The sequence below is a fragment of the Balaenoptera ricei genome, chromosome 1 (assembly GCF_028023285.1).
Source record: "Balaenoptera ricei isolate mBalRic1 chromosome 1, mBalRic1.hap2, whole genome shotgun sequence".
Classification (NCBI taxonomy): domain Eukaryota; kingdom Metazoa; phylum Chordata; class Mammalia; order Artiodactyla; family Balaenopteridae; genus Balaenoptera; species Balaenoptera ricei.
Genome location: NC_082639.1, coordinates 142141469 through 142154417, shown reverse-complemented (window position 1 = coordinate 142154417; position 12949 = coordinate 142141469). Strand labels below are relative to the sequence as shown.

At 35.2% G+C, this 12949-nt stretch overlaps 1 protein-coding gene across 8 annotated transcripts in view; it reads right to left on the bottom strand.

Moving 5' to 3' along the window:
- AXDND1 (axonemal dynein light chain domain containing 1) overlaps positions 1–12949 on the bottom strand; it is an 82674-nt gene that overhangs the window by 37734 nt on the left and 31991 nt on the right. For 7 of the 8 annotated variants that reach the window (XM_059937363.1, XM_059937358.1, XM_059937375.1 and 4 more), the window contains 6 exons: positions 10890–10991; positions 9565–9728; positions 7956–8031; positions 5134–5368; positions 3925–4126; positions 3030–3123 (listed from right to left, as the gene is read on the bottom strand). In XM_059937363.1, the coding sequence (XP_059793346.1) occupies positions 3030–3123; positions 3925–4126; positions 5134–5368; positions 7956–8031; positions 9565–9728; positions 10890–10991 (873 nt within the window). The remainder of the gene's footprint in view (positions 1–3029; positions 3124–3924; positions 4127–5133; positions 5369–7955; positions 8032–9564; positions 9729–10889; positions 10992–12949) is intronic. The other variant, XM_059937371.1, reaches the window with a different exon arrangement.

The following is a 12949-nucleotide window of genomic DNA, read 5'->3' as shown; positions in this document are numbered from 1 at the left end:
CAGTTGCGGCGAGCGGGGGCTACTCTTCGCTACGTTGCGCAGGCTTCTCATTGCGGTGGCTTCTCTTGTTGTGGAGCACGGGCTCTAGGCGTGCAAGTTTCAGTAGGTGTGGCATGCGGGCTCAGTAGTTGTGGCTCATGGGCTTAGTTGCTCTGTGGCATGTGGGATCTCCTCAGCCCAGGGATCGAACTCATGTCCCCTGCATTGGCAGGAGGATTCTTAACCACTGTGCCACCAGGGAAGTCCCTAAAGTAATTTTGATTAGTGTATTTTTACACCTGAATTAACACGTCAGGAAAAGGGCAACTCTTCCTGAGAAAGAGTTTAAAAAACTACGACCTTCTTTTCACAAGCCAAAGATATTTTCCCCACTAAGCCCCTGCTGCTACTCAATTACATTAATTCTTCTTAGAGAATTAATTAATTCTCTAAACTGTTCTTTCATATACCAATGGCCTGGATGATACTGTCATTGAAATAACTCATTTTCGCTTACATAAAATATTAATAAATCCTTAAACCACCCCTGTGAAATAAACACAAATATGTGTTATCTTCATTTCATAGTTATATTAGAGAGATTAAATGGTAGAATCAAGGTCATGCAATAGGTCATAGGGGAATTTAAAATTAGAATCAAAATAAACACAGAATATCTTTTACTTTCACTAAGATATGGAATCATTCTCTTTAATTAGATGGAGAGTGAAAATGATAATTTTTATAATAAACCAGAGATTTACTGTGATTCTGATATAAAATTCTTAAGAGAAATTTTAAGATGAAGTGTTTTTTTATAAAACGGCTTGTTTCAAATTTACTAATCTTTTCAGGGAAGGCAAGTGGCAACATAGCCATCTCCTAGCTGATATAAAAAAAAAAAATCACACTTAATTTGTTCCTTCAAAATATAATTGATGTTTAACAATGAGTAAAAGATATTTACATTATGGAGCAGTCATTTTGAAAATGGAGAGTTGGAAGGATTTCCATCTTGGCATGATTTTTTGCTGAAAATGATACATAGCTCACTTTTAAAAACTCTCAAATTTATATACTTGAAAATCTGGAAATATGTTTCTAATTCTTTTAAAATCTTACAAATAAAGTGTATCAATTGGTTGGGGATCTTTTGTAAAAAAGAAATGCTACATTGCCTAATGTTTATAAGAACAACTGATTGACATTATGGTAGATGGAAAATTTTACTGATCAATTTTTAAAAAATCTTTACATAACTGATTGATGGAATTGAAAAATGAGCATTATTTAATAAATACTGCCAATAATGCGCTTCTTCAATTTGCATTGTTCTTTTGTGAGCTATTATTTCAGCAATGACAGTCCTTAAAAACAAGTAACGAAGTAAACTGAACTTTAGGAGCAGACCTTCTAATGGCTTTATCACTAAGTATTAACCTGTGATTGTAAAAAAAATTATGAAGCCTGTTCAATCACATCAGTTTTTTTAAAACCATTACTAAAAATTATTTTTAAATATTATTCATTTCATCTCTTTTGACTATTTGTTTATATTTTATAATGTACCAAAAAGGTTAACAGAGAAATTCTCATAAGTAAGTTAGAAATAGTAAGTTAGAAATGACTTCTTCAAAGATTTTTTGCTGATAGAGATACATGATAAAAAGTATTTGAAGATCACTGTTTTAGACTGCCAAGCAGCACAGATTAGATGGAGTAAAGGTATAAAGAAAAAAACAAAACAAAACCAAAAAATCTGAAAGAAAATGGATCAGAAAGGAAAATGAATGGTGGGTTAAAAAAAGATAAACTTTTCCATTTTTAAATACTTATACCAGTTAATATAGATACACACAGTTCCTCAGTTCCTCGAGGAATGTATAATCTTGCAAGTTTTCTAGGCAGCTTAACTATATTATAATGCTGTAGTGTTAAAATAGAGGAGTATATAAAATATAAAAATGAGAAGTATATAAAGGTACTTTCTAAATAATCCTATATTATAAAAATTGAATTCCACAATTTTAAAAATTGAGAATATGATTCCCCAGAGATAACCCCCAATGGTAAACTGAGTATCCAATGGTAAACTTACCGAAGAAGGGGTTAATGCAGCAACACCATAAAACATCAACAATGCTGGAATGTTCTTCCTTACTTCATTCAAGAAATATTTATTGAGTTCCACTATGTGACAGGCACTCTCCTACCCTTTTTCTTCTTAATTTTGTTTGTGTTCTAAGTCATAGAAATTTCTCCCAAGCCTGGGGATCCCCTGGATCCATACTTCCAGTCTTAACATATTTGCTCCTCAACTCTTGATGTCTCTATGTTCACAACATGCTCATAGACTGTGATATAATGCTTCATAAGTAGTATTCCCATACAACATGCTGATCTCTGCCTTTCAAATTCCCAATTTAAGCAATATTAAAATTAATTAAATTCATTTTATCAATTTTGTAAGGTCAAATTGCATATTAAGTTGACTTATAATAAGAGATTCCTGTATAAATTTAGATTATAATTAAGACTAGGAAGTGGCAGTAAATGTAAAAAACTAAGACATCCTTTGGAAATTATTATTTCATGTTGTGCTAGTTAAGAATTCCACAGGTTTAGTTCTTCAGAACTGCAGGACAATTCCCTATTTCTTCTACTAACTGTAGACCAATAGTACTGCAGCATCTTGTCTTTCTTCTTAGAAACATGTTTCTGTCATCCCTTCAGCCAGTCAAGGGCACCAACATAAATTCTTAAAATGATTAATGCTATTGAGGGAAAATTTTTTCGGTATACTGAGTAAAGAGTAAAGATATTAATTAGATCAGAAAAACTTTTGATCATCTCTGAAACTTCATTCCAAAGGCAGGAACATACCACATTTAAAAATCCACTGAAAATCATTTCAGTAATTATATTATATAAGTTCCCATTTTGCCCTCCCAACCTCCTGCTTCAATTGGATAGGCATAACTTGGTTTTTCCTTGAAGAAAACTCCCAGCCAAGGCAAAAAATAATCTAACAAATTCCTACAAGTACATACTTGGCGCTGAAGTTCCATGTTACCATTGTTAATCTCATTGCCTGTCTTCAAAAGCCATTGTTGAATCATGTTAAATATACGTGCTTGGAGTACCCTGAAGGAAAAAGCAAGTAAAATAAAGATAAGTGACTTACTTAAGAGTATGAAAGTAACTATCGGATAAAAGAAAGGGTTTTATTTGGCTGGGCCTAGTAAACTTCAGTGTGGACAACTGTTTGAGAACTCAGAGAAAGGTGAATCAAATCCTTGAATTATCTGGTAGAATGGCTACTCACTGACAGCCTTCCTAACCTCACGTAGGTTAGGTGTAATGCACTCTGGACAATGTAGACCTTACTTTCAGTGTTAGACCTCTACTGTAAAAACTTACACTCACTCCCTTTACATTTACTTCTAGACCACTAAGGCCACAAAGTGAGAAGAATGAGTTTTAAAACCCTCTCAAGAGATCAACTTCCAACATGACAGTGGGAGGAGAAAAGGTGACCCACTCTACAGTGAAATTAGTGAAAATTACTAAAACAAAACAAAAACCATTGAAAGCTTCTGGAAATGGTTCGAAGGACAAACAGCAACTGAAGGAACTTATATTCAAGACAATTTATGAAGATTCAGTAGGAAAGGCAAGAGTCTATGGTATTTGAACCAAAACTACTCCCGCTTTTCCCCTTCTCAGCTCAGTGAGGCAGAAACTCCATCCTAGACTGCTGTAGTTAAGAAGCCAGGACTCCCTCACCCTCCAGCTCCCAGTCAGATGGCTTTCTTACTTGGAGGAAGAGGAGGCAAAGGTTTTTTTATCTGACCCCAAATACCCATTGCTGAGGCGAAGTACTGAGAAAATGCAGTTGAGAAGTGGGGATTCCCTTCTACCCAGCAGAGACCTATGGGAACTTACGAGCCAGAATCCACATCTATGTACTGCGGAACAGTACCAATAATGTTTAACGATACATCCAACTGAGATTTCATTTCATTAATTTTTTCATTAAGTCCCTCCCATTCTTCAAGAAGCAGTTCAGGAGACTCCAGGAGGTTTTCCAACTTGAAAAAACAGAATTCAAGAGAACTAACCAAATCTGGAAGAATTTTAGAGATACCTGGAAAAGTGAGAAAAGCATTAACTTTTAGAAGTATTTGTAAGTCTACTATTTCAATAATAAATTATGAAATACTAATGGGCAGGTGCATATCTTTTTTCATTTTCTTATTATCCTACAGCTTGCCTAGCAGAGAATCTTGCAAAGAGTAGTTCCTAAATAAATATTTAGTGAATAAAAACTACGTAATCAGCGCTTTTCTGACTGATGGACTATTTCGCTGATGACAGTTTTTACACTGTCTTCTCTTCTCAGCTGAGAATGAAATGCATTAAACCCAGAAACCATGAACTGCAGTTTCTGTTAAAGGTATTAATTCACTGAGTTATCCTGTTAAGAAGACAATGATGAAAAACAGTTTCTTCATGATTATAAGATAGTTAATAACAGAAACTAGAACGGTTATAGTTCTTGAGTCATTTTTTAGGTTATTGTTCAGGTTTACATGAAGTTTATCGTTTTGGTCTGAATAAGTATCAAGTTCGGATTCTAATTTTTGACTGATTCACTGTGAGATCATGGCAAAATACCCTCTCTATAATTTTGTCTAAACTCATTTGCAAAATAAGATATGAAAATGCTCCCATCTCAGAGATATATAAAGAGAAATAATTTAAAAACAAACTTTTTCTTGTCCTTGATGAAAATATTCCCACTGCCTTCATCAGTAAACTTTAATCTTTTAGGAGTATTCAAAATGATTTGTTAATTTCACTCTCATTCATCATTTTGACTTCCTCTTTTATTTTAAACCATTTACCATCTGGTTGCATATGTCTGTGAATATACTAAAAATCATCAAATTGTATACTTTAAATAGATGAATTGTACAGTATATGACTTATATCTCAATAAAGTGATGCTCCATGCTTTATATTCCTTGATTTTTAAAACTATATGTATTATTTTGTTTTTAAATATTAATTGTATTGAAAATAATTACTATTAAAATGCTTTATATTGTCAAGCCATCTAATTATCATTATCATTGTTTTTTGTTTCCATACCATTATCCCCATTTATTCTTATTTCAAATTCTTTGTAGAGTCTTCCTGTACTTTTCACAATTTCCTCCATGTGCTTCTGCTCTGGTGGTATCTTTCCCTCCATACTTTTATGGCGACTAAATATCCCAAGCCCAATATCTGCCCAGCTTTCCTGTAAATGTTTAATAATCTTGAGAGAAGCATATTTTGACACTAGAAGATCCCCAGAAAACTTGTCTTTGTCTTCAGTCAACATCTAGAGAGTGAAAGGGGGATGAGGAAGTTAGCACATTGTTCACTGATTTCATCAAAGTCTACTCAGGTGACTCCTAAATATTTTGGAATTACATATCTTATTATTATTTGTCATATCATTTCTTCATATGACATATATTTTATTTTCAAAGTTAAAGTGAATTTTAATTAATTTTGATACTCTGTAAGATAACCCATAGTTTACCAGGGATGAAAATAATTATATTATATCCTATATAGGTAAAAAAATTAGTGATAGGCAATTAAGTCTCAGAGAGCTGAACATTTTTTTTTTTTTTTTGTTTTTGTTTTTTTAAATTTTTATTATTTATTTATTATGTTTATTTCTGGCTGTGTTGGGTCTTCGTTTCTGTGTGAGGGCTTTCTCCAGTTGCGGCGAGTGGGGGCCACTCTTCATCGCGGTGCGCGGGCCTGTCACTATCGCGGCCTCTCTTGTTGCGGAGCAGAGGCTCCAGACGCTCAGGCTCAGTAGTTGTGGCTCACGGGCCCAGTTGCTCCGCGGCATGTGGGATCTTCCCAGACCAGGGCTCGAACCCGTGTCCCCTGCATTGGCAGGCAGATTCTCAACCACTGCGCCACCAGGGAAGCCCGAGCTGAACATTTTTAATTACTATTTGCTTTGGTAAGGATGTAATATTTCTGTTTACATGATCCCCACTAAACTGGGAAAGTTCGTAGAATGTATAGGTTTTCATTTATCTGTTTAACCCCAAGTCCAAGTGCTATATCTGACATATCAATAAATATTTGTGGAAAAAATAAAGTGCAACCTATATATAAAGCTTGCCATTATTTGTGACTCAGATAATGGAAACAAATCACCCACACTTATCAGTAATCAGTATAGGGAAGCACTGTAGCAGAGCAATTAAGGGTAAGAATTTTGGAATTGGAGAGACATGGACTCAAATTCTGACTCAGCCATTTACCATTTACAGAAAACTAAGGCAAGTTACTTAACATTTCTAACCTTCAATTTCCACATCTGTGAGATGGGGATTATAAAACCTGCATCATGTGGATGCTATGAAGAATAAGTAAAGCAACATGTGGAAAGCACCTTCAGCCTGACAAGTTAATGAATGAGAATTATTATTATTCCTACTAAAAAAAGAAGCATGATTTTTTTCAATTTTATCTATGCAATGTCAAACAGATAAACAGTAAAAAAAAAAAAAAAAAAAGTCACTAAACTAGCTATGTTGTATATATGACAACAAACATCTTCAATTCTTAGAATATTCTGCTCAAATCATTCCAAAACAAAAGAAAATGGTTTCCTGGGATCTGGATGAGATTTCATTAGGTCATGAGTTTGATGTTCACATTGGAGGATTTCAATATCATATATTTTTCCTTGTCAGACTACTATAACATGATAGTAATTCGATTAATGAAACCTATTTTCAAAGTTTGAACCCTTTTAAAAAGATGTTATTAATAAACAAAGTGTGATATATACATACAATGGAATATGATTTGACCTTAAGAAGGAAGGAAATTCCGGTATATGCCGTAACATGGATGAACCTTATGGATATTATGCTGAAGGGAATAAGTCAGTCACAAAAGGACTAATTCTATATGATTTCATTCATATGAGGTGCCTAGAGTATCCAAATTTATAAAGACAGAAAGTAGAATGGTGGTTGCCAGGGGCTGGGAGGAGGAGGAAATGGGGAGTTATTGTTTGTTTAATGGGTAGAGTTTCAGTTCAGGAAGATAAAAAAGTTCTGGACATGAATGGTGGTGATGGTTGCACAGCAATGTGAATGTACTTAATGCCACTGAACTGTACACTTAAAAATGATTAAAATGGTAAATTTTATGTTATGTATATTTTACCACAATTTTTAAAAAGATGTTATTAATTTTAAAAGTCCAATTTGTCCTTAAGAAAAAAGCCAGGTAGGGACTTCCCTGGTGGCAAGGAATCCGCCTGCCAATGCAGGGGTCACGGGTTCCATCCCTGGTCCGGGAAGATCCCACATGCCACGGAGCAACTAAGCCCATGCGCCACAACTACTGAGCCTGTGCTCTAGAGCCCGCGAGCCACAACTACTTAAGCCCTTGTGCCTAGAGCCCGTGCTCCACAACAAGAGAAGCCACCGCAATGAGAAGCCCGTGCACCGCAACGAAGAGTAATCCCCGCTTGCCGCAACTAGAGAAAGCCTGCATGCAGCAACGAAGACCCAAAGCAGCCAAAAATAAAATAAATAAATAAATCTATTTATTTTAAAAAAAGAAAGAAAAAAGCCAGCTACATGAGAGGCACAGATGTTACTTATGTCCGACAATTAGATGAGAGAATCAGAACTACCCTAACTGCCACCCAAGTATCTTTTCCCAATTTTTTTCTGGCAGCCTAACTTTGACTCGAAAATCTAAAATAGAACTGAAAATAGAATCTTTAAGAGTATTTTTAAAAGCCCCTGTAGTCTTGATGCTTTCCTAGTAAAACCTAGTATGGCATTTTTAAAGGATGAGGTGTGACTCAGTTGTAGGTGAAGAGTGACAAGTTTACAAACAGCATTTTGATTACCAAGCTGTTTACTAGAAAGTCTTACCTTTCGCCACTGCTTGAAGTCTGGAACAACTGATTCAAATCTATTTTCTTTACTAGGGGATAAAATGTCTTTTCCACTGAAAGAAGGAAAAAGAGCAAGAGCATGGTCTCATAACAAGATATAAACAAAGAAAATCATGAATCCACACATGTATAACAATTAATAATATGTTTCTCCCTGATGATTTTCCCAAATGCCTTTCAGGTTCAGCCTCTCCCTCATAGGCATTTGTTTTTAAATTTACAAATATAAATATAAATTTAGACCCTAATCAGACCTGAGTAAGCAAGTAAACAAGGGTCAGAGGCCATGACAGTATTAAAAGAGTGGTCTCTGGGTCCTCAGCACCCAAAATTAGGTCATGATAAGAATGATTCCTGTGGAACACAGCAGCCAAAACAATATATAAATAGAATGGAAGCCTAAAGAACAATTAAAACTCAACATTTAGGTCAGGAGCCCCAACTTCTGTTAAGAGTTTCCTTTAATATCTTTTGAAGCCTCACAAGGAGAAAGCTCTTGGTAAAGAAGTTCCCGAGGAGAAAGGGAGAAGGGAACCACTGCCACCTGTGCTCCTCTCCCAGCTGAGCGTCAACACACAGTAGAAGCCGGCAATGGCAGCAGCAACCAGCTCGGATATGTACCAGCTTCAGCTTCCACAACTTCCAAATCTACTCACTGGGAAACCTCTTAGAGCAGGTTTAGATCCAGGCAGTTTGGGTTTAGATCCCAGCCTCCAGGATCTAATGCCTGATGATCTCAGCTGGAGCGGATGTAATAATAATAGAAATAAAGTGCACAATAAATGTAATGCTCTTGAATCATCCCGAAATCATCCCTCCCAAGCAGTCCGTGGAAAAACTGTCTTCCACGAAACCGGTCCCTGGTGCCAAAAAGGCTGGGGACAGCTGTCTTAGAGGATATGAAAAGCTGAAACCGCTCTTCTCAATTTGAAATGGAAATGGTACCTAAATGTGTTTCCTCAACAGACGAAGCATCTTAAAGTTTAAAAAACAAAAAAAAACTTTAGAAATCACTGAGTCCAGCCTGCATTCAAAGTATGGATTCCCACTAACCTTGGCTGTGATGTAGTCATCCAGTCTCCAATTAACTACTTTGTTAATTAACAAAGGAAGGCAGCTTCTTCCATTGTCAAATTTCTCTAATTGTTACAAGATATGATATCCAATCAGAATCAACCTCCTTATAACTGCCAGTCATTGATTCCACTTCTCAGCACATGCACTATGCTACAGAATTTGCAGATGGATCCAGATATTCAAGTTTGCCAAGAGTAATGACATAAGTTGACTTGATTTTAAAAAGAGAGTAAAGAGAAGAAAAGAAAAAGAGTTGGACTTAAGTGGAAGCAGCAGCAGTTGGGTACAGGGATCAAGATGATCAGAGATGATTAGCACTAGAAACTGCAAGACCATTCAAGCTCCTAGCAGGATTGTGCCCATGTAAGGGCAGCTGGTTACCTAACCAAAATCAATGGTAGAGTAATTACAAGGTAAAAGAGAAACAAGATAAAAAGAGAGGAAGAATTGGACTGAGTTATCAAACATGATGTCACATAATCAGAAAAACAAGATTCTTGGAGACCCACGTATTATTTCTGAAGAACTGCTGCCATTTGACAAGGCCATCCTTAACACTTTGCAATTTTTCTCTTGTAGACTCTTCATTTTGTTCCACTTCCTGTTTAAATTTATTCACTAAATTTCTCCATTTCTCCGTCAACTTCTGCAACAGTGCAAGGTCTGCAGTGTCCTAGATAAATGCATGGAATTAAACCATTGATTCATTTATTCATGTAACAAATACTTATTAGCATACACCAGGCCATTATTAATATTGCAATACTAGAGTCATATGTAGAAAATGGATCCAAAAATTGAAAAGATATTCCTCTTTCAAAATATCAGTGACACTATTACACAGTCCCTTTGGTGGTGAATTTTTCCACAATAAAAAAAGCATTAGGAACAAGATTTTTTCCTTTGCAACATGAACCCAGTTTCCTCATAGGATTTGGCAGGCAGTGCAGTACATTGGAAAGAACAGGAATTTCAAAGCCAAACAGAACCAAGTGTAAATCTTAGCCATTGACTGGCTGTATAATCTTGGGGGATATTATTTAACTTGAGATTAAGTTTTCTTATCTATAAAATAAAGACCCTAATATATATCTTACAGGACTGTTATAAGAATTAAACGAAATGACTAGTGTAAATGGTTTGGCTCTAGAAACATACTAAATGCCACCTCCTTTCTTTTCAACCTAGTGTGCTCACTGAATTTTCCCATAATATTGCACAGAATGCATCAATAATGCAATTATTTCAATGAACACAGTTACACTTTTGTTTAAGCACTATAACTCTATAAGTAACATGTGCAGTGTTATTAACTTAGACAAATTGCTTAAATTGCTCTAATTATTATAGAAGACAAATGTAAAGAAGGGCCTTTATTCACTTTTCCTTAGATTTTTCATTTTGCTCCCAATAAAGCACAAATATAAAACTATATTTAAAATTTAATCTATAAATTAGGGACTTCCCTGGTGGCGCAGTGGTTAAGAATCCACCTGTCAATGCAGGGGACACGGGTTCGGGGGGGAAGATCCCACATGCCGCAGAGCAACTAAGCCCGTGCGCCACAACTACTGAGCCTGTGCTCCAGAGCCCATGCTCCACAACAAGAGAAGCCACCGCAGTGAGACGCCCACGCACGGCAAAGAAGAGTAGCCCCTGCTGGCCGCAGCTAGAGAAAGCCCATGCGCAGCAACGAAGACCCAACACAGCCAAAAATAAATTAATTTATTAATTAAATTTTAAAAACATCTATAAATTAACAAAGGCTTCTTGTAGCCTCAACCCTCAACAGTTGGAGTCGCTTTTCCCATGACTTAAGTGAACTGAGCTTTACCTTAGTTGACAGCAGTATGATGAAATGCTTAGTATATTTATTCCAGCCTTTTTCATTGAGGTAAAGTCTTTTAGCCAACATGACGTTATTTCTTTCAATTATCTATTTTTAGAAAGTACTAAAATTAGGAACCTAAAACATTAATAAACCATTGTAATTTTTTAAACCCAAACCAATTTCACATACCAATTTTTCATTGAATCATTAATTCAATCACAATTTCTTATTTAAATCATGAACTAACTTGAATCATAAATTCGTTTTCTGAAACTACTGAACTGGAACCAAATTGAACATAGTATATAGCAGAGGTTCTCAATTTTTATCTCAAAACCCCTTTATACTCTTAAAAATTATTGAGAACTCCAAAGAGCTTTTGTTTATATGGATTATATCTATTTTTATTTATTGCATTGGAAAACTGAAATTATTTAAAATATGTATTTGCTAATTCACTTAAACATTAATAAGCCCATTATATATTTAACATAGTTTTTCTGAAAAATAACTATATTTTCTAAAACAAAAAAAATTAGTGAAAAGAACACGCAGTTTCACATCTTTACAAATCTCTTTAATGTTTGCTTTAATAGAATAGAGCTGGATTTTCATTTGTTTTTGAATTCAATCTGTTGCAATATCCCATACCATGTAGCTTCAAGAAAAATCCACTGTACATTCATATCTGAATGAGAATGAAAAAGGCAGATGATAACTCAGTGTTACAATGACACTAGTTTTCACCTCATGAAGGGTTTTATGGACCTTCAAGGGGGTCCATGGACCATACTTTGAGAACCACTGATATACTGAATCAATGAATGACTGTTCAAGACACTGTGCGTATATCGGTGAACAAAGTCCTTATTTTCAGGGAGTTGACATTATTTTCAGGGAGTTGACTGTTATTTCCTATTAGGGATGATCCAACACAAAGCCCCATTAATTCAAGGTATTCTTCTACAGAAATCTCTTACCACTGGTCAGTTAGTTCTCTACTGTTTAAATACTTTTAGAGTGAGGGAACTCACTTGTCATCTTTTTTTCTCCTACTGAGCATGCTAGCTCCCAGATTTGTTTCTTTTTTCTTTTAAACTGAGGTATAGTTGATGTACAATATTATATAAGTTTCAGGTGTAAAACATAGTGACAGACAATTTTTAAAGGTTATATTCCATTTATAGTTATTATAAAATATTGGCTATATTCTCTGTGCTGTACAATGCATCCTTGTAGCTTATTTATTTTATACATAGTAGTTCGTACCTCAATCCCCTACCCTATCTTGCCCCTCCCCCTTTCCCTCTCCCCACTGGTAACTACTAGTTTGTTCTCTGAATCTGTGAGTCTGTTTCTTTTCCAGGTTTGTTTCTTACATTACATATTTACTTTCACAATTGTTTTCTCCAACATGTCAGTGTCCCTTTTAAAGTTCTGCATCAGAATGGAACATCTGTGTCGTAGATGAGGTCTGACTATTAAAGAGGAAAATGGGATAAAAATTTGAATCTGTTGAGGGTCATAATTTATTGTTAATATTATAATTCTCAGATGTGAAATTAGGCAACCAACCAGCAAACATTTTAGAAAAATAGAACACTGTACTGTGGGACATTACTACTTTCCTAAAGCATCACTATAATTGTCCACAGGCTGCTATATTTCAAGTCAGTTGTCATCTTGGGTACCAAGGTAATAGAACCAAAGTGAGTTATCAAGTGATCGTAATACAGTTACATTATGTAAAAAAATAAGAACCACTTTCCCTAGTTTATTAGTGTGTAATTAAAGTTGAAAGTTTTAACATGTTCACAAACAACAGAAATAGAATTCTGGCTCATACTCATAGGTTCTGGTGGAAAAAGAGCCCTTAATTGGACAATAGCCAGCTATCCAATAGAGAAAAAACAAAAGAAAACAATGTAACTTTTCCTTTTCAAGGCCCATAATAGAATAGCTGCATTATTCATCAATTAAATATACATCTTCATTTTTAAAAATTTTGTCTACATGGAAACAACCTAAATGTCCATCAGCAGATGAATGGATAAAGATGTGGT